This window comes from Siphateles boraxobius, unplaced genomic scaffold, assembly GCF_051911475.1.
Source record: "Siphateles boraxobius isolate OS27281-9 unplaced genomic scaffold, OSU_SipBor_1 22, whole genome shotgun sequence".
NCBI classification, from domain to species: domain Eukaryota; kingdom Metazoa; phylum Chordata; class Actinopteri; order Cypriniformes; family Leuciscidae; genus Siphateles; species Siphateles boraxobius.
The window spans coordinates 31,625,484-31,648,027 of record NW_027508833.1 but is presented as its reverse complement, the minus strand read 5'-3'; the positions used below and the strand labels follow the sequence as shown (position 1 = coordinate 31,648,027).

At 37.0% G+C, this 22,544-nt stretch overlaps 1 protein-coding gene across 9 annotated transcripts in view; it reads right to left on the bottom strand.

The window, feature by feature from the left end:
* Nucleotides 1-22,004, bottom strand: part of larp1b (La ribonucleoprotein 1B) — a 29,159-nt gene extending 7,155 nt beyond the window's left edge. For 4 of the 9 annotated variants that reach the window (XM_077239670.1, XM_077239673.1, XM_077239674.1 and 1 more), the window contains exons 1-9: nucleotides 21,259-21,981; nucleotides 14,957-15,018; nucleotides 13,741-13,800; nucleotides 12,017-12,233; nucleotides 7,304-7,426; nucleotides 5,609-5,771; nucleotides 1,374-1,518; nucleotides 1,094-1,268; nucleotides 718-956 (exon numbers count right to left, since the gene is read on the bottom strand). In XM_077239670.1, the coding sequence (XP_077095785.1) occupies nucleotides 718-956; nucleotides 1,094-1,268; nucleotides 1,374-1,518; nucleotides 5,609-5,771; nucleotides 7,304-7,426; nucleotides 12,017-12,233; nucleotides 13,741-13,800; nucleotides 14,957-15,018; nucleotides 21,259-21,616 (1,542 nt within the window). In that variant the 5' untranslated portion in view covers nucleotides 21,617-21,981. Of the gene's footprint in view, nucleotides 1-717; nucleotides 957-1,093; nucleotides 1,269-1,373; nucleotides 1,519-5,608; nucleotides 5,772-7,303; nucleotides 7,427-12,016; nucleotides 12,234-13,740; nucleotides 13,801-14,956; nucleotides 15,019-21,258 lie in introns of all 9 variants that reach the window. The other 5 variants (XM_077239676.1, XM_077239677.1, XM_077239678.1 and 2 more) reach the window with 5 other exon arrangements.
* Nucleotides 22,005-22,544: the final 540 nt, after the last annotated feature.

Genomic DNA, 22,544 nt, shown 5'->3' with positions numbered 1-22,544 from the left:
CAGCAGAGTTGTGTGGACATGAGTTGCATGGTGTGACTGTTGGAATTAGGGCTGCATGATTTGGGGAAAATGTCATATTATGATTATTGAGGTCAATATTGCGATTGCGATATGTGATTGCGATATAATAAACAAAGGGTTTCATGAGTCAACTTGCTTGGTTCTCAAGGAAAATGCACACACAGACTATTGATAACGCTGAAATGTGTATTTCTCAACTCAAACTAGCAACAACAACTAAATTATTGATAACACCTATAATGATCAATAAGCCATTGATGTCTGAATAAAAATACCCCCACAATTTTGAACATTAATTATAGCCATCCAACATTACAGTGATTCCGTCATTACAATTGAAAGCTATCAATTTTTTTTAAACATTTATTAGACTTCAAAAACTATAACATCTTCCTGTCTATCAGGTGGGACATATACAGAAATTGAATAAAGTTATCAAACAGTCTGTGCTGCATAAATTTTAAATTATATATAGACTAATCCTTATTAAAGTTACAAACTTGTAGGATTTAAAACAACAGATTCTAGTTTCTTAGTTTCATTTTTACTTTATTTAGACAAAATAGTACTGCATTTTTATTTGAAATCAGCCTTTACATAAAAACTAACGTTGGCTTAATGGTATTGGTCAGATTTCAGTGCATCCCTACAAAACACTGACATTTATCACTAGAGTCTGAACGGATCCGGAAGTACCTTATTTTTTCCAGTGGAGTTTCTGTGTCGTTTTTCCACCTGTATCCACGGCTGGACATCTGGATCAGAGAGACTGCCGGACCGCTCTTTTGGGGTATTCCCATCTTCACTAGAGCTGCTTTTTGAGTCGGAGGGAAAGTATTCTTTGGACTGAGGTTTGGCTGTGTCGGTGGCATCACTAGTTTGGCCATTCACCAGAGTGGGTTCATCCATGTGCTGACTGACTGGGGAGGACGATACTGTGACACATGTGGAGAGAGAGAGAGTGTAAGTGAGTGAATGTGAATGCTAAAGGAAACAGTAACAGAATAATTCATAATTGCAAAACAATAACAAGTACAAGAAAAAGGCTAAAAAGGCTAGAACAAATCAGAACCTGTGCTGAGGGAGGTGAATGTCTGTCCTGGGACGAACTCGGGGCAGTGAATGAGCTGGGAGAAATCTGTGCGTGGGGAGTCTAGAGGGGGACCCGGAATGGGCCAATGCTCCGGCTCTTCTTTCCTACGGATCTGCTCATCAACCAGCTCCACGACATCACTGTTCTTCACCGCCTGCTCATACACATAAAAACAGATATAACGCAGACTAATGATTATAATCTCTGATGTGTGTGTCCTGTAAAAGAGGTAGGTCGGGCCGAGGTAGGTCAATGTCACCTCTTTTATGAGGTTGATATCGGTGGTGAGGGCCTGGACTCTGTGGAAACTGGCGATCAGAGAGATGGGCAGAAACCCTTTTGTATCCATCTTTCTCCGCAGGAAGAAGTCACGCTCCAGGTTTGGGAGACTGAAGTAGTATTCACTGAAAATAAACCAAAACAGCCACATGTAAACTCCAAAATAATAATTAAACAATACAGTTTCACATTTGCTGCCTCTAACTACGGTGTAATTAAATACTAACCACAAAAATAGCTAGTGCATGTCACATCTGTGTGCAAAAATAAATAAATAATTACATACAACTTAGATATCATTATTACACATCATATATATTAAAAGCCGTGTACTTATTAATACACAAATAAAAGAAAATATATATTACCTCTGAAAAGCATAAATATACACACACACATACATAAACATAAATATATATATATATATATATATATATATGAGGTTTCTTTAATAGTTTTGTTAATTTGTTCCATGCGCATCTGGTATAATGGCAGTGATATGTTTATTTTTTCTGCAATTATCCTTTAATGTGTATAAAACTAATAAAACAAAACAAAAGAAAACCGATATATAAATAAAACAAATGTCTGAGGTCACTAGAGCAAATTTTGCATTTTACTAATTTAATATAAATATTTTTTATTAAAATGTTATTATCACTATAAAAATCAACTGAAAAGTTTAATTGAAACATTAACATTTCAGAAGGTCTTAGTATTTGATGCATCTCTCTCTTACTTCAATGACATCAGCACGTGAGCTGCATGAATAGAATATTTTGAATTCATTTTTTGCCATATCATAATTTTTTAAACCCTAAAAGCCTAAATTAAAGAAAATCCCAGATTTTCCAAACAATCTCAAACGAGACTATATGTACGACAAAAGCTTGCAAAATATTACATTTTTAATTATTTATTATTTAATGCAATATAAATGCTATTTTCATGGCAGTCTTTCGGTGTAGTACACATATCCAAGAACAGCTTTGTTCAAATTTTCTGTGGGTTATTACAGTCTTGTTCTGGAGCTGCTGCAGGCGGTTGCACTCACACTAATGGTTAAATGTGCAAACTTACAAGAAAAAACTGAAACGGACATCATGGGAATAAGACAGAGATCCCACATCCCTTTAGCTATCATCTATCTCTTTTCCAGCAACAAATGCATTCACAGATCAACACTCTTTCGCTGTCAATGTCTGTCCTCTGGGTTTCAGGTGAGGAACGGCGCAGTCCCACAGCAGATGGCAGAGCCTCTGGCAGGATTCCAGTGAGACCAGCTGCAACAAGATCTCCACTATCACTGCTGAATTTTACATTTAAATATTGTACACTAATAATTTAGAGCCTCTGTGGACAACCGGTTTGGAGAAAAGTTGATCAAATTTCTACTAACACATGCAAGTTCCTAAAATGAAGCACCTGAAGGTGGAAATTCAGAGACGTGACTGATGATGAAACCCACTTCTTTGCATACATGAAAATTTGTAAAAAAAAAAAAAAAAACCTCCCCTTTAAGCAGCAGAAGTGTTCTGGGAGGAACGGTGTGGCCTCCACCCAGAACACACCTTACATTCCAGCAGCTTTAGTCAGTCGAGGTTGTCCCATAAGACATACTCCAAATGAATCTGGGGAGTTTCAGTCGAGGTGTTATGCAAGTTTCACTCGCTAGTGTGTTTAGGTGTGATGAAAAACTGTCCTGGGACAACATCCAGTACAAGGAAATTAGAAATGTGGCAAATTACACAAATAACAAAAAGATATTAAAAATAAATGGATACAGAATTGGGTGGATAAATACGACACTTTAAGGCTGCATTTAAACTGCAGGTATTGATGCCCAATTCCGATTTGTTAACTATATCCAATTTTTTTTTGATGACCAGTTTACATCTCCTTTTAAAAGTGACCCATATCCGAAGTCTGCATTTTCACTATAAACTTGGCCAAGTAGCACAAGGTAGACATACTGACCTGGAAAAGGAAGTAAAAACAGCATGATTTGCAATGGACGCATACAAAATGATAATACAAGCTTTTGCTTTCTGCACAATCTTTAAAGGTCAGACAATCATTGGTCTCTTAAGGTGGAGAGAAAAGAGTCATGTGATCACGGTTGGTGTCCACTTGAGTTGATGTCATCGGTGCTTTTTCAATGACGTACGACTCGCATTATCAGTACGTATCCGTATTATCAGTCTTTCACAATATAGACTATTATGAAGCAACAAAGTTAATTTTGAAGTGGAAGTCATTAGTGAAGCAACTGTGGCTGTTTTATAAAATATAAAAACTTTTTTTTTATTTACTTATCGGATTTTACAGATAACGATAACTAGGTTGGGCAAAGCTGGCCGATAACCGATTAATTCACCGATTGTTTTAAAAATGAATGCTGAATGAAAGCAAACATAACACATAAAATAGTTCTGAACTTTATTACAAAACTGAAAAAACTGTACTGAACCATGAAAATGTACTGTACTTTTTAAATGTAAAAATATTAATTTATTAGTTAATGAACTAACATGAATGACATATCTGTATAATTAATTTTAAGAGATATAACTTTAATTGTTGAAATAAACAATACGTTTATTAATCTTAGTTAATGTTACAAATGGACTCTTATTGCAGTGTTACCATTTCCTATAAATCCAAATCATATAAATTTAAATATGGCCATCTTTAAACATCTACACAAAGGCCATGCATTGAAAATAAAAACACGTGTATATTGTATCTATACTCTCACACTTCATTTGCTTCCATTTTAGGACACTTGATGATTATCTAAATAACCAACAATGTATTAAATTAACAATAAAAAATCCTCATGTCACTAGCTTTAAATATGCAACTTTGCTGCATAACGAATGCATAAAAGCGACCAGCTGGATATAAACTAATGCAAATAGATGGTAATAATTGTGACATTAAACATTTGGGTAGGACTTGCATGTTTTATTGTCACATTGTTTTAACCGCTTGAGGTACTATGTTAGCGTCCTCACAGCCCTGATGGCAAACATAATGCTGTTCTCCATTAATGCAGCATCTAGTCAACAAATGAATTACTTTATAATTATATGAAAACATGTACATTAGTGTACTGTATACATACCATGTCGTTGTCTATGTTTTAAATCTACATCTGATGTCCCGCTCTGTGCAGCGTGCAGTCTCACGTGTCAAAACAAACACTACGATGCATCATTGTTAGTTTTTCTTTCGCCTATAGAGGACGCTCTCTTACTGTGTAATGACAGTGGAGCCTTTTCAGCCGCTCCAGCAATGGTCACAATCCGGAAAAACTATCGGTATGGATTTTTGCCAATAACCGATTGTTCCAGCAATGAGTTATAGATCCAAGCAAAACCGATCAATCGGTCAACCTCTAATATATATATATAATTTCTTTTTCTCTGATTTCACCCTCTTCTCTTTACTGTTTTTGAGAGACAGGTTTCAGATCAGTGTTAAACAGTCAGTCATCAAAAGCATATATGTTTTTCTGTGTGTGTGTGTGTGTGTGTGTGTGTGTGTGTGTGCGTGTGCGCGCGCGTTTGCTCCCTGTGGACTTTCAGCTCCTTATGTTCACAGTGTTGAGTGAAGTAAGCTTGGCTGAATTCTGAGAATAAGATCACATGGGCATGAACGCACACACACAAACAATAAACACATGCTGGGTAGTAGAGGGAAAACATGAATACAGACTTGACTATATGCATACAATATACGTTTTCATTTCCACATGAAATGCAAAAGTAATTTTTTTTGTAATTTCTGACTAAGAAACGCACCCACACACACAATGCACCCAGTGTCCTCTGCCCTAATCTTTTTGACTCAGATCATCTGACCCCTTCCCCATCATCCATAAGGCAGAGGAGCTAAATTAAGGACACGTACAGACAAGGCAGTGATAGGCCGCCCGAAGCTGCAGCTGCTCCCCCTGCTGGTGGTAATGCATTAAACACTTTTTTAAAAGACTGACCATATTATAATACAACAATGCTCACACTGTTCGGCTTATGTTACTAAACTAAAGATAAACCTTGAATGTACAAATTCTCTAATGTGTCCAAATATGACCAATAAAATCACAGTTTTATAAAATCAATCTGGCGCACTGAAAGCCGGAGAGCTGAACAAGCAAATAGTGTGCTGTATTTAGTTTAAATGCAAAGAGAGGAGAGATTTGGAACTTACATTTGGCGTTTGATATATTCTTTAAGCAAATTCTCCTCAATCGTATACATCTGCACCCGATTACCGTCGTCGTAGTAATAGATCATGTTATTGCCGAACTCGGCTGGAACCGTGGACTTATCCTGGTAAGAGTCCCGGTAACTGTGGGAATAATCATAGCGACCTGGAAAGAAAGAGATAAGATATAAAATATTACATGATAAATATAATATAATTGTTCCATGGCAAATCGTTTTGGCTGAGGGCAAAGTGAAGTTTCATAACTTTATATATTTAGGCTATTTAACTTTAACTTTGTAGCCTATTAGAGAGCTGACTAATGTTTGACTGAATTGTTTGCTTTATTGCTCATTGCATAGCTTCTTATAGCCTACCTATTAGGCTACTTATACTTTTATAATGGATATTATTGATAATTAAAACTGACATTTAACAAAAAGAGACAGGGTTGTGTAATGTTATATATTCTAAAATATATAAAATATTCTTTATATATATATTTTACTATGCATTCTCTTCACTGTATGTGTACATGCATAATAAAATAAAACGATACAACCCTGTCTCTGTTTGTTAAATGTCAGTTTTAATGATCAATAATGTTTCATATTTTTGAAATGAAAACAAAAAGAAGCAGGGTTGTGTTTTATATTTAGTGTTGTTATAAATATATGCAGTGAAGATAATCATGGGCGTTGCCTGAACCACATTTGTGTGGCCATTAATATGTTCATTTATAAATGAAAAGAGGTGTTAAAATATACATAAAAAAATAACCGGAGTAGCCAGAGCGAGCTGAGTGACGCGATAAAGAACCTCGGGAGCTCGGTTCTCCTGAGTCGAACTTTGCAAGTCTGAACTACCAAGGACGCAAGTCCGAAGTTTGCGTACTTGGTATTGAGGAACGGCCAATATTGGCCCGCGTTCTGTTTTCTATCATGCGCCGTGCCCGTTTGCGATGACGTAAGATGCACGCAAACGCACCAGGGTTCGATAGAATCAAGTTGAGTGTGAAACCAGACCAACGCTGCGGTGGGCGCAGGGAACAAACGCGCTAGGATTCGGACCGTAGTGAACCAGCTGTAGCCTGACATGCATTTCAACTAAGATTAATTGAGTGAACACGGAGCAGTTTTTCCGTGAGCGGGAATTGAAAACCCGGACTGGCCCGGAAGCGAAGAGATCACAGAATGTTAGAGTGGATAGAGGAACGTGCTTTCGACCTATTCAAACTAAAATTAAGACATTTATCACACTATTTGAGAAATGAAAGCCTATTTACGGCCTTAAAATTATGAAAAGTGAACTTTAGACATTAAGGACAGACAGGAACCCTGCAATTGACGGAAATCCGTCATAGACTCGCTGCAATTAACGGAAATCCGTCGTAGCGACGGAGAACTTTAATCCCTGTGTATATATATATATATATATATATATATATATATATATATATATGCTGCAATTGTGACAAAAAGCATCATGATTGTGGGAAACAATTAAAAAAATTGTGGAAAAATTAAAACAATTATTTTAATTTTGAGTGTGCATTCCCGCTCAGTTTGCTTAAAATGTACATCCCGCTCCAACTTCACTTTAATTTGACATGAAATCAATCATTTTTAAGTATAAAACTGATTTAATTGACAGTCTGACTGTGAGAAACTATCTGACTTGGAGATGTTTATTTGTTACCTCGTCCACGACCTCTGCCCCGACCGCGACCTTTGCCCCTGCCCCTCAGGCCTCCACGGACATTGCTGCCCTCACTGCGAATGCTTGCCGTGTCATCAAAGAAATCTCTCTCTCTTCTCCAGCCTGAGGGACACATGAAAGAAAAGGACAAGATAAGAGCTCAAATTAACAGTGCAATTCAAGGTAAAATATTTCCAGTGGTGGAAATTAAAAAATGAACACTTATGTTTCAGGCATTAAACATACATTCATCCGTTTTTTTTTTTTTTAAACTGAGTTTTCATTTCAAAACGCTCCCCGTCCACACTAGCGTTTTCAAGATTGTAATATGGAGAAATCACCAAAGGAACATTTATCTTTAGCAACATTATGAAAGTAAATTGCAGGCTAAACAATGCTGGTATGACCATAGAAATCAACGGGTGCAGTATGCGTCACATGCCTAAATGCATTTTTGAATACCTCTGTTTTCATAGTCCACACTAAAATGCAAAAATTGTGTTTTCAAAAACGCTGTCTCGGTGTGGACGGAAGGCCAAAACAGAATGAAAAAGATGCGTTTTCAAAAAAGGACAAGGCCTCAGTATTTGCTTTGGTCCCTCTATTGCTTTAATGGCAGCAACATATATATATATATATATATATATATATATATATATATATATATATAAAGTGGTCGGTGAGTGCAGCGGTTAGGTAGACCTATTCAACGGCCCTTTAACTTAAATATCTATTCAGCCAATCACATAGCAGCAACTCAATGCATTTAGGCATGTAAACATGGTCAAGATGATCTGCTGAAGTTCAAACTGAGCATCTGAATGGGGAAGAAAGGTGACTGGTTGTTGGTGCCAGGCTGATCTGAGTTTTTCAGAAACTGCTGATCTACTCTGCTTTTCATTCACAACCTTCTCTAGGGTTTACAGTGAATGGTCAGGAAAAAAAAGGAAAATATCCAGTGAGTGGCAGAATAGTTCGAGCTGATAGAAAGGTAACAGTAACTCTGTAACAAAACAAAACAAAACGGCATAAACAACTCGACAGCATGGATCCATCCTGCCTTGTATCAATGATACATGCTGGTTCTGGAGGTGTAATGGTGTAGAGGATTTTTCTTGGCACACTTCTGGAGAACAATTGAGCATCATTTAAACGCCACAGCCTATTGTTGCTGACAATGTCCATCCCTTTATGACCCCAGTCTACCCATCTTCTGATGGCTACTTCCAACAGGATAACGCACCATGTCACAAAGCTCAAATCCTCTCAAACTGGTTTATTGAACATGGCAATGAGTTCCCTATACTCAAATGCCCTCCACAGTCACCAGATCTCAATCCAATCGAGTACCTTTGGGATGCGGCGGAATGGGTGTGCAGCTAACAAATCTGCAGCAACTGCGTGATGCTTTCATGTCAATACTGACCAAAATCTCTGAGGAAAATGTTTCCAGCACCTTGTTGAATTTATGCCAGAATTAATGCAGTTCTGAAAACCCGGTAGTGCATATGGTTTAACACACATTATGTAAAAAACAGAACTTTCCGAAACCAGTATGAGGGCTTTTAGTAATGTCTTATATACTCCTGCACATGTCCTGCCACAACATTTAGACAATAATTCATAACAAATGATCCCTCACTAAAATTTAAAAAAATAATATGAGATTTATGAAGTAATTAAAGACCCATTTAATTAAGTAATCAGTTGTGTGTAATACTTCAAGAATGTTGAGTGTCTGAATGTGTGTGTGGCAGTGTGCATGTGTTAAGACATGCGTCTGAGATTTAAAGCATTTACGTTTCTGAAACCCGCCCAGGCATCATGAGAATTTCTAAGCTCTCAATCCTTTCAGTGTCTGTCTTTTCTCACTCTTTTTTAGCTGGAGGTTGCTGCAAGTACATGTGATCATGTACAAGTTAACACATTTCTCGAAGTTTGTTCGAGTGTTTGAAAGGTGTCAAGTAATTTTTTTCCACTTCCCATCTAATTAAACGAGAAGTACTTTTGACAAGTTTGTATAACCCTTTGAAACATGTCATTCAATACAGCAGACAGATGTTTAGAAGCCATTTTTAACCACTCGTGGTTTTATGTTACAGTCAAACCAGTGACCATGGGTAATTACATTTGACCTTTACCCATAATTCTATATGACTGTCTGCTTTACATGCCATTGTGTTTAGTTTTTTTTTTTTAAACAAAATACAAAATCTTGCAAATGAATTTGGGAATGATTATGATCTTGTTTAATGACCCCCCCCCCCTTTAACTATTAATTAATGCAGATAAGGGATAAAAAAAAAAGATCACTACAGTGTGTGTGTAATGATCACTGATATGAGACAAAGAATATAATTATATCCGTCTCAGCTGTTTTAAACCACATAAGGGTGGTACTGAAACCCCTCATGATTGCTGCCATGTTCCCGAATGCCGAACCCCCCTTTTATCAGATGCAGAATAAATTAATCATGGATAATAAATACTACTATGAATAGGACATTTTTACAATGGCTCCAGTAACCACAACCTTTTGCATGATGCTGCATTCATGCCAACAGGTATCAAATAGTTTGTGCACCTTCAAGAACTATGAATGGAACATTCAGAATTGCATAAAAATCATACTTGAGTAGCTGAAGTATGTAGTTTGTACTTCTGTACACCAGTGTTAATTTTGTCAGCAAATTTTGATTTAGTTTTAGTCTTAGTCTTTTGACTAAAATGCCATTTAGTTTTAGTCATATTTTAGTCATCTGAATTGTTTTAGTTTTAGTCTAGTTTTAGTCGACGAAATACAATAACATTTTAGTCGACTAAATCTACAGTAGATTTAGTCGACTAAAATATAATGGGTTTAGTTCAATTGTAATGCATTAATTTAGAATTTCTCTAAAATTTCCAAACCCATATACTCCCGGAGAAAACATCTATTAACCTATTAATATGAATGATTTTTAAGTTTGAACATGCAATACAGATACAGATTTAACTGCTGTTACTTAAAAAATATCTTAAAATGAAATAAAACCACTTTTCCTAAAGTACAACACAGTCTTCTTTACAATGAATGATATATTCATTCCTTATAACTACTTACACATCATTCTTTATTCTTTCAAGCAGACATATTTATTTGTATGAATTAAATATAATTAATCCTTATTAAAGCTATCAACAAACAGTGAATGCTTTTCTCTTTTTCTTTTGTTGCTTGATCAAAATTAAGGACACGGACCGCATTAGGTTTATTGCCACTGTCACTTTAAGACGTCGGATCATGTCCAATGACATGCGGATACAATTGCACTGATGCACATCCGACACACTCACAGTTTAAGACATAACCAGCATAGTTTACATGAATACTCTCCAAAAAGGACATTTAGACATACTGTTGTGTATTTCTCCATTCAGACACGAAAGAGAGCTCAATTCAGTAGCCCACTCGCAGCGTGTATTGTGCATGACTGCACGCTTCGGGTTAGGTGTGTGCGCAAAGAAAACCGCACCGAATAGAGCTCTTTTTTGCATCGTCACTCTTATTCAGAGATCTATATGTCTGCTCTACTCATTCTCCCAGACGTTCACATTTTTTAACGTTTTATGACCGCGGGGTAGATCACGTTACAGTAGCCTACAAATGTGCGCATCTACCACACACGCAGGACATCAGTTCTGACGGATCGCTTCCCAAATCGTCACTATCTAACATTTTCGTCTAGTTTTTATTCGTTGACGAAAATGTCAATAGATTTTCGTCATAGTCTTTGTCATTCAAAACTAGGTTTTATTTAGTTATCGTCTCGTTTTCGTCTGTGAAAAAATGTCGTTGACGAATAATTTTCGTCGTTATTTTCGTCAACGAAATTAACACTGCTGTACACTATTGTTCAAATGTTTGGGGTCATTTTTTAAGTAATAATTTTCTTTAGCAATGATGCATTAAATTGATCAAAAGTGACAGTGAAGACATTTAAAACAAAATAGATCATCAAATATTTCAATGTCAAATAAAAGCGTTTTTTTTTTTAAACGCATCACAGTTTTTACTAAAATATTAAGCAGCACAACTGATTTCAGCATTGATAATAATAAGAAATATTTCATGAGCACCAAATCAGCATATTAGAATGATTTCTGAAGGATTGTGTGACACTGAAGACTGGAGTAATGATGCAGAAAATCCAGCTTGACATCACAGGAATAAATGACATGTTAAAAAATGTTAAAATAGAAAATGGCTATTCAAATTTTAACAATATTTTGCAATATTACTGTCTTACTATATATTTGATCAAATAACTGGAACCTTAGACATCTTTCAAAAACATTTTAAAAAAAGATTACCAATGCTAAACCTATAAACAGTAGTGTATACAGCGTATAGTACTGAAAACAGTGTGTATTATTCATCAGACTGCCAAAACTTTAAGGCATATTTATACACAAAATTGGATAACAACAGAGTTCATTTGCAACAAGATAACTGGAAAGTTTTAACCATGCAATGTGATGAGGTCATATGACAAATGAAGATGTCATATGTCCAAGATGTATCTCTACTCTCTGAAATGTCTGTGTAAAACTGTCATCTGTTATTTAAGAAAAAAAAAACAGTAAGCAACATACACTGCACAGCTTGTAGTAAGGATACGAACACAGCCATGTAAATCAAATATGGATTTGTAGTTGAGCGGTCTGTCTCACCTCCTCTCCTGCGGGGGGCACTGCTGTGTGTTTCCTCTCCATCCTCGGTCTCTTTCTCATTCGAAAGTCCAGTTATCGGATCCGACTGTGCTTCCCTGTTCTCCTTACTGTCACTCCCATCACTTCCACTCTCCTTCTCCCCCCCATGATCCTTCTTCCTCTCCCTCCATCCAGACGTCCCTTTCCTCCCATGTGTGTTTATCACATTCTGCTGCTGCTGAGGAGTGCAACAAAATCAATATCTCAGTTAAATAAATCTGAACTCAGCAGAATAAAGCCAGTAGTCCAGTCAGTGAAACCCAACAAGACAGATACATGATATGGAGTGAACACGGTTCATCATGACAGTGCATAAAAGTTTCATAATTTCATGGGATTATAACTCTAAATCTGAACACTGGCAGACAGACATATAGAGAAGCAAAAACGCAGGAATAAGGCAGTTCTTAAAAGCATAGTACATTTACTCTTCCTCATGATGTTTTAAGATGTATGCTTTATTTCTTCTTCCGTGGAACAACAAAGATGTTTAGCTGAATGAACAGGTTGCTGTTTTCCATACAAATATAAATGAATGAGGATCTATACTGTCATGATCAGAAAATTTGATGGTCACAAATATGATTATAAAATGTTGTCCATATTATTTGTGTGCTAAATTTCAAGTCTTCTGAAGAAATACAATAGAATATACAAGCAAATACATGATTTGAATAGCCAGAAGGAAAGACTTGAATTATGTCTTAAATTTCAATGCGTTAAATGCTATCATATGATGTCTAAGTAACTGGAAATATAGTACACAAGTCATATGGGCCACTTTTATGGTATGGCTTTTTTCCTATTTTTGGAGCTTGACTGTAAAAGTCAAGTTGGAGCTTTACATCCACTTTTGCTGTATGGAAAACAGCAGCTAAGAAGTTCTGCTAAATATCTACTTTTGCATTCCACAGAAGAAGAGTGAAAAAAAACACACAAATACACACAGAGGATAAGAGACAACATTATTTTGAATCTTGCCAGGATATATTTTAGTTTATAAAGTATATAAATCTATTTTATTTTATATTTGTTTTTTAACTATTCCTTTTACACACACAGTTGTTCTCAACCTGTTTGACTCCAAGGCTTCCACTGTCCAAGACCAAATATGATGGCACTCGATTTAGGATATTTCTGCTGTAATGACAAAGCTGCTTGTTTTAAAACTTTTTTTATTTACAGAAACAAGGAGTGGCAATTTTTTTAAAATCTAATAAAATAATTACATTTAAAAATATACAATAAAATAACTAAAATTAAAATAGTTACATTTCCATAATTCTATAATTTTAAAAACAATGTATTTCAGGGTTCATACTTGTGACCAACGTATTTGAATGATGTTTCCAGTCTTTTGTGATTACGGGATAAGGTTTTTAATTCCCCACCCCCACATATAGCAATTTATCCTTGATAAAATATTTCACAGTTTGACAAAACAACTAAAACTCATATTCATTATAGAAATTAATTACTTTTTTATGTCTGGCAACGTTTGGTTTTTTTTATCTCTCCAAATACAGTATCTAAGTTTTCCAAGAGAGAAGGAACAAATTAAAATAAGTAATACGTCTTTTTTTTTTAGATGTTAAAATTTTTTTTAAAAGCTTGACTGGTCTTCTTTTAAATAATTTACAATAAAACTACTATAAACCATACAAAAGGTTGTGATTCTTCCTCACCTCCTTATTGGCGAGTTCTCCTGGGGTAGGCCAGTTTGTGATGTCACTGAAGTCACTTGACTGCAAACAGGAACAAAGGAAAGAGATTAAGAAAAGAAGAAAAAAAGTTACATCTGAGTTGTAAAATCCACTTCCTGAGCGAGAACATAAGCGCAAAATGCACATAACAAAAAAAACTTTATTTGATTTGAACAAACCAAAAAACAACATTATTCCCTAATGATTCTCATTAGAAAAGCGACGTGCAGATGCATGCTATATAAACATCCAGTTTGAATGATTTATGAACAGCAGCTGCCCCACTCCACTGACATCTATGTCTCAAATACTCTTTAAGTCGAGTTTCCAACTTACACATCAACTTTTTCCACTATTTAACATAGAAAATATTATTCAGACTCTGTGGGGGAAGTGTGGGTGTTTCTTTTCAGAGATCATTTCACTTTCTATTAACGGAGGAACGTCAATCATTCCTCAAGTCGCGAAGCAACCCAGAATTCCAAGCGGCGTATCGGATTCCACTATCGTCCTGAAATGGGTCCTGGGTGTCCCAGATGCTAAAGCTAGACGGTACAAACTAAATTTGCGAGGGAGTGCCTTGGAGTTAAATGGTGTAACAACTAACAAGGCATACACAAAAGGCGTCACATTCCACTCAAAAAAACTGTAATGCATGATGGAACATCAAATAACATGCTAGGGGTCATGAACGTACAAGGAAACCTGTCAAGTGTAGTATATGTTTGTAAGTGGAGACAAACTAAAATGCCTCGGAGTCAGCCACTGGGACAACTCTACTGCCCCTGTCAGGACTGAATTTGAGCCCTCTATGTGTTCTCTCTGGAATGTCCCACTGAGGTAAAAGTCAAAAACTCATGTACTCAAAACTGTTGACTATCGCCCACAAAAAACACAGAACAGAGCGAACAAATATCCACTTAAAAACAAACATAAGCCAAGCTGCTCTATGACTGGCTGCTGCTGACCCCTGATCCAGGACATACAGACGCAAGACTCTCTTACACAAATAGACTGGAGGAAAAGACTCCAGATTTACACAAACAGACCGAAAAAAAAATACATGATCTATCCAAATAGATTAATGCACTATCTATATGTGATAGCTGGTATTTAAGTTTATTCATTTGTCTTCATTAAACGGATAAATGTCACATGGCCTCAGTTGGCGATTCACTTACATAAGAGAGCGCCTTACCTTACTGGTCTTCCTGGATCTAGGTTTGCTGGCACGGACAACTTTGGCAGGACTCTGGGGTTCTGTGGACAAAGAACAAAAACAGGAGATTGTGATTTGATTGTTTGATGTAGTTCATTCGAGGACTTTTATTAAAACAAACTTATTTCATACTGTTGCTGTTATTAATATTTTTGTTATTGTTACTACTACCACAATTGCCATGTCAGAAAACTGCAAAGTTAATAACTCTACATGAATGCAGAACACGCCAGTCAACAACTTTGAGGCTGTGGCGTCTGTCATAATTGCTTAAATGCTCAAACCCCACTGTTACAAATCACCATATTTAATTCAGCTTTTAAAGCCAGTTAGGAAGCTTTCATTGAATTTAACTGACATTATATGAGTAGTAACACCTTAGCCATTTATAAATAGTTATAAATAGCATTTTTATAACTTTACTCCGATATGCATTTATCGATCATTCATTCAATAACTGAAGACAATCCCCCTTACTGTACACATCTTCTACAGCAGAAGAACTCTAGATTTTTTGGTCGATATGAAGCTAGTTTCGCCTATGCTAGAGGTGCAGTATGAGCTGAACCTTCTAAGTTAAACTTAAGTGATAATGGATCTTTGAACATTTACAGATTAAAGCAACTCCTGCACATATTATGCAGGCATCTGTACAGTAACCATCTGTTAAATGACTTGCACACTGACACAGCAATGTCTTTTAATGCCTTACTTCGTGAAATAACTTTTCTTTCCAGGCATTTTACAAACGGCATTATTTCAAAACAGCTGATTAATACATGGGCACAGAGTCTAGATTATCAATAAAACACCTCCAGGATACAAAAACGTTATAACTTGAGTCAATTAATAGCTCAAAGTATGACCATAAAATACTGCATTTCTTTATTAAAGTGACTCATGAATGCACATTGAATTTTGATCCTCTGGATATCACAGATCTGCGCTAAAAATCTACAAAAGTCTCTTTCTGTGCATCCAGTGTGGCAGGCCAATGCGGACTAAGTGCTGTGGTCAATTATCTGGGAACAGCTTCACTTAGATTGTAAAGCCACACGCCAACACCTGCACAGCAAGGTCACACATCCACACACGTAAAACATTAACTTCCTCTGTGAGACGGAGCAGCAAACATTTCTATGAGGGCCAGTGAAAGTGGAGTCATCCGTGGTATTCAAATCCCCCCAACACAATGACATGGCCCCATATGGGTATTTGTGCCACTGTTCACACAACCGACAAAGCGTTTGGCCTTTTCCTGACAAACTGCCCCCGCCAACCCCACCAAAATAACAGATCTAAAGTGTCACATGAGCAAATAAACAGCTGCTTTTTAAAATAACAAAAGGAATACGAGTGCTAAAAAAATTATTCTTGGTGTAGTCTAGCCTAACCTCTGGATTCTTAAAAGAGAAGAAACATTGTCATGAAGGAGGTTAGCACTATATATGTGGCAACCGTCTGTTTGCATTTTAATGAACGTCTATCCATTCATTGCAACATCAAGGGATCTACATTTGCACAGTAGGAGTTTCAAATTCTTTGTAGTTGTGGAGGAACAACCATAAGCTATCTAAGTGTAGCATTCTGGCCTTAAATGATCATCAAACCAAAACCTTTAGAAATAGGCTACAGCAAGATTGAAAGCTTTTTCCTGGGGGAGAAACAAACGCTACTTTATGTTATAACTGCCAACAAACCGGTTTACATTTCTTTACTTACTTTTTTTGTTTTTTTTGGAGCTGTTGGGATTAAACAGGCAATAGAAAGGGACGCCCATTTCTGGGAGTGTCCGGGGTCCTTTATCATTACTGAAAGGATGGCCTGTATGATAAGGCACTGGGCGCTTGCCGACAGTGTGGGGTGTGACCATACACACTGACTTACTGATACCGTCCCGTCGACACCTTTCTCTCAGTTAGTGCCGCCCGAGGCTGAATAAATTATTTTGATGCAAACGATCATTTAAATCACTAATATGTCAAGCCAGAAACATTAAGAAAAGCCAGTCGGACTGCTAATCAAATCATAAAAGCTCTCCAAAAGTTAAGTTGTAACTTGGGTCATTGACATATAAAATATAAAAATACGATAAAGAAAATTACATATTTTCATCTTTTCAATCTAGTTTAAAACCCATTCAAGGTATATTCTTTGTATGTGCTTCAACAACCTGAACCAGTCATATAAAACGTCAATTTAACTGATTTTTAAAAAATTTAATTAATAGACACTAGTGCACGAAATAAATAGTGTCATTAGCTCAGGTTTTCCTAACAGCTCAAAGGCTTGGCTTATTTTCACAAAATTTGAATGGACCTCATAATACTTTTTTGTATAAATATCAAAATATGCAATATATCTAAAGAAAGAACAGAGCCTCTGCTTTTAAACAAGCAAACACAAAAAATATTCTAGCTTAATGTATTTAATAATCCACACAAGAATGTGGGCAAATTTCATAAATAAATAAAATAATAATAAAATAGAAAAACATTGAGCAAAAAGCTGAGAAAACCGCGCTTTTGTCAAAGATTACATGCAGATCGGATTCAGAACGATGATCCGAACATAGATGTAGTAGGTCGCATCCATCAACACCCCCAAAGCTTTCACAATCCTATAGCTCATCCTGGGTCGACTCATGCTGTTTAAGGTTGATGGTTGCATTATTTCATATAGTCTATGCATCTGCTTACATATGCTATCGCTTGTTTTTTGCTTTTTCTTCACATGTCTTTTGATCAGGAGATTCTGTCCTCTTTCAGAAGATGCGTCACAGCGTATCACAGTGAAAACACAAAAAGCCAGAAATTTCCGTCAATGGCGTGAAAGATTTGTCTCATAAATTACGGAATTTTCTATCAATGGCGGGGAAAGTGTTAAGAGTCATCTTGCATCTTAATGTCCCCTAACTTTTAAAAAGGTAGTGTACATAATATAAATATTGCATATCCTAAAAGTGGAAAGAGTTTGAAAATGTGACATTCCCATTAAGCCAAAGAGGTTTCTAACCTTAAAAATGACCTTATTCAGGTAAACTGCTGTCAAAGTAGACAATGCTGCCTATAACAAAGATGCTGTCACAACACAAACACTATGGTTGTTTGACAGGAGAGCAGTCTATTCTCAAATGTCACCCAAGAAGTCATGTGTACAGATTCTAGGAGCAGTGGCATGGTTGTTAGAACACTGCAATCAGTCGATACATCATCTGACAGAATTCTGATCATTCAAGTGATGCACACATTACAGATTTTCAACACGGATCCCTAAGAATCAACCAGAGAGCTTCTTTCATATCATGGTCCCATTCATAAATACTTGGAATTATGACACGTATCCCATAATGCAAAAAGAACAAAGATCTTTGGCTTAACAAGGTCAGTGAGATCTAAAAGCTCTGTTCATTCATCAGAACAATGACATGTGCAATGCATATAGATTGACATAACTCACACAACAACAGACTGTGATGGTTCGGTCAAACCACAAAGGAGAAATGCTAATTTATGACATCTCCATTCAAACTGAACACAACTGTTTTTTACATAAGGAAAAACAGGAAATTGATCATGTAGTTCGGATGTCAAGTATTCAACAGAGGGGTTTCATCATTCAAAGACCTTTCACAACATTGATTTCCCTGGAGTGGCTTGAAAACAAAATCTCTATTTGACAAGATGCCCAATCACCCAATACAGTTTTAACCAATAGTTTTGGATGGCCAAAATCATTGATCGAAAAACAGTGGCGTTTAATTAGTGTTTTTCCAAATGATGTAAAAGGCTAAAAAAAAGGTAAACATGTCAGCAGTGTAGATACACTTCACCGTGGCCAAAAGTGATGCCAAAGAAGCAATGTGTAGAACTTTTATGGATTAAATATCGAGCTGGCTCATCTCAGACTGGTTTAATTGATCCCCTCAGAACACAGCACCCCAAATAGCATAGCAAGTTCAGTTATCCAATTACCCTAATTAAATTACAGAAACTTTATTTTCAGTTTTTGGCTAAATAAAAAAAAAATGTTAATTTCGGTTTCTTTGAATTAAAAAAAAAATGCATTACTACTTCATGGTACTTTAGGTGCAAGATGGGAACCCATCCAACCAAACTAATACTAGTCCAGCTGGTAGTAAACAATGCGGTCGGGCACATCTAATGTTACTCGGCTACATTTTGTGGGCAAAATCTAGTCATTTCAATAGGAAACCAATGTGACCAGGAGTTTCGTGTGAAGGCAAAAAAGTTCCCTACACAGATTTCACTCATTTTCAAGTTGGTCAAGTGAATTTGAAGGGCTGACCAACAGAGAGATGTTTAAGTTTGAAAGTGACTTCAGCATGATCTGTGCTTTATACGTCACCACACTACTAACAACAGACAAATGCCTTTTTGCCTCCAAAATGTCACTGACATTTTGCAAAACTGACTTCAAAACTCAGTATATTTATGCTATTTTTGGCAAGTAAACATTGAATGTAAACTGATGACCAAAACAATCTTGTTTCTGAGATGTACAATCTAAAAGGTGTTTTGATCAGACCCTGAAATGAGATCCTCAACAACAAGCTAGTGAACTGCTCTTCTGGTTTGCGATTTTCTTATTACTTTAAGTGACTTTTAGTTATTTAAAAGCAAAGTGCATTCTTTTTTTGCACTCAAATTTCAGTTTTCAAACAGGTAGTCGCCAAAATCTACACCACTGTTTTAGCCAATCTACTTTAAAATGAATACAGTTTAAGGGAGTGGTCTAATATTACTTTAAAACTACACTATACTGTCATAGTCATGTCTACTCAACAGGTGAGCTGCACACTACCACAAACACTATGAAGATCCAAGAACCCAAACACAATGCGTTTAGCAGCTGTATGAGCAGGGTTGAAACCAGTGTACAGCAGTGAGGGTGTAAAGGCCTCTCATGAGCTCCTGCTGGAGTTGCAGTGCTCAGCACTACACGTGCTCCCGTGCAACTCGATCAGATGAGATGAGATGGGATGAGATGGGGTGGAGTGGCGAGGGGGGTTGAATCTGCCCACATCAGCAAGTCTGTCCAAATACACCCAAATGATCGAGGCACACATGAGACTGTCGGCAGAATGATGTGGGAACGGGCAGTTTGATGGGCGTTTATTCCCACTACCACCATATTTGGTCACATCACAAATGGGCAAAAACGAGCTCCGGGCTTCCTGACAGCAACACGCATTGCGTTTAACAAACTAAACCAATTTGAACTGAAGCGAACTCTATTAAGATAACCTTTATAAATAAACATGAATAAAGTAATATGGTCAGGGTGTGTGTTTTATGTATTCTCTCTAACTTAAACAACAGCAGTGTTTTTAATCAGGCGAGCCAGGACAGCACAGCATGTTAGCCATACCACAAAAGCTTCAACCCTAAAAGCATAAAACACCCCAGTGACAGTCACATCCACGTGAAGACCATTTTAAATGTCTGGATAAAGCAGAGAATTTTGATCTACATTGCTTCACGCCGCTTTAGAGGATTAAACGAGCTGTGGGTTTAGCACAATGCTAAATAGTGATGTCAGTCAGATTCGTGAATGAATCGGTCTTTAGAGTCGGATCTTTTCAATGCATCGGTTGAACAGAACAACGCGATCTCTGAAAGATTTGTTTACGACTGTTAGGAATGTTACAAGTAAAACGTACTAGAAACATGTTTACAACTTTAAACAAAAGCTGAATTATTAAACTGATTAATAATGCTTCTTTTGAATTCCAAATGCGTTAAATAAAATAAACTTACATTAAACTCCGTTATTATTAAAAGTACATTAAACAGGAATAAGTGCACACGTAAGTCTTTATTAAAAAGATTTTAGGGGATAATGTCACGCAGGTTGCCTGGAATGACGTCATAATTTACAGGCCTGGCTGAATCAGTCTTAATTGTTCGAAAGAACCGACTCGCTGAAAAGAGTCGCACGTCCCATCACTGGTGCTAACCCTAACAGGCCACACCCTCGTCTCTGATTGGCTCGTTTCTCTGACCATGTATGAAAAACACACTTTACGGATATGGGCACAAAGTTTATGAATTGTAATTAAATGAAAGTATAGCTGACGTTATCATATGTTTCAAAGCACAGGTGCACGAGGATGCAAAAAAGATTATAAAAGTGAACTGAAATGAGTTTAATGGCCGCTCCTGTTTGCAGTAGCACATGCGAGCTAACAGAGCACATGTGTGCATGAGAATAAATGCTGTTGGAGGCATAAATGTGTGTTACGGGCATAAACTCTCTACCTGTTTGTAATGAGCTGTTGGTGGGATTATTAGGAGGGCATGCGTTCCTCTTCATCCATGGGTTCACTGTCGGCGGAGGAGCCTCAATCACTTTCTTCTGGGCAGTTTCTGCTTTGTGGCTTGATGCATTCTGCTCGTTCTCCTTGTCGTTCGTGCTGTCCGTGCTTAACCCATCCGCTTTGTTTTCCATGTCCCCCTGTTTTTGATGTTTAGAGTCGACCTGAGGAGGATCCTGCTGCCCCTCCTCGTGGCTCGGTCGATCAGGTTTCTTGGGTCGATCCGCGTCCAACTTGTTTTGGTTCCCTTCGCCCAAACAACTGACTGTCACGTCCAAGTCACTTGCAACTTCAGTGGTCATGGTTCAAAAGCGCAAACGCCCACGCGTTGTTATTTTGTCACTATACCGCAATATTTGTTTTCCAGCGCAAATGAAGAGAAACACTCGGTGAAAGCTGTTGCAGCTAGAGCACAAGTTGACAGCCAGCAGCTTGAAACACGGAGGAAAGCTGCATCGGACTTTTTCGTGTTTTTAAATGTCAAAATGCTCGATCCCTTAAAGAAGCCATGTTCTTCGATCACACTAACTGATTATAGTAAGCCAAAAGAATGAAATAATAACTTTGCGAATGTTTTCAACCCACTTCACGATTTGGCTGATCGGCAACTCACCTAAATAAAAGGAAATACTACGAACGGCCACGAGTCATTGGACGAGTCTGTGTCGCCACTCGCGGCCACACAGCGATACTGCAGGACAGTTTAACGTGTTTAATTAGAGACCGTGTTGCCATGTCCACTTTTGAACAGGTCTTGTTTTATTGCTTGCCGATAGGGGAAGTCACCGGTTGCGTTTGTTTGTTTGTTCGTTTGTTTGCTTTTTCCAGAATATTTGGACTTGGCAAAGTATGACTGACCATTAAGAGCAGCTGTCAAATATCTGTTTGTTTGACTGTTTGGTGTTTTGGAGAAAAGTTGTATTTCCAATAATAGGCTGTTCTAACTAAACGAACTGCAAAGCAAAAAGATAAAAAAAGGCTGTATGTCGTTTTCATTTTTTATATAAAAAAATCACGAGTAAGGTCCATGTTTATTATTATAAATCCCTGTAGTTTGTTTTCCCTTTCACGTAGTCCAAACTCTTCCACGATTATGTGTGCACACTTTTTCGCTTTTCCATAGGTATAACAATTTATAAGAAATCGAAATGTCTCCTTTGATGCCTGGTCAGTTGTATATAACAGCTAAAATCTTGTGTAGTGTACGTGTTATGCAAATTCATTGCACAT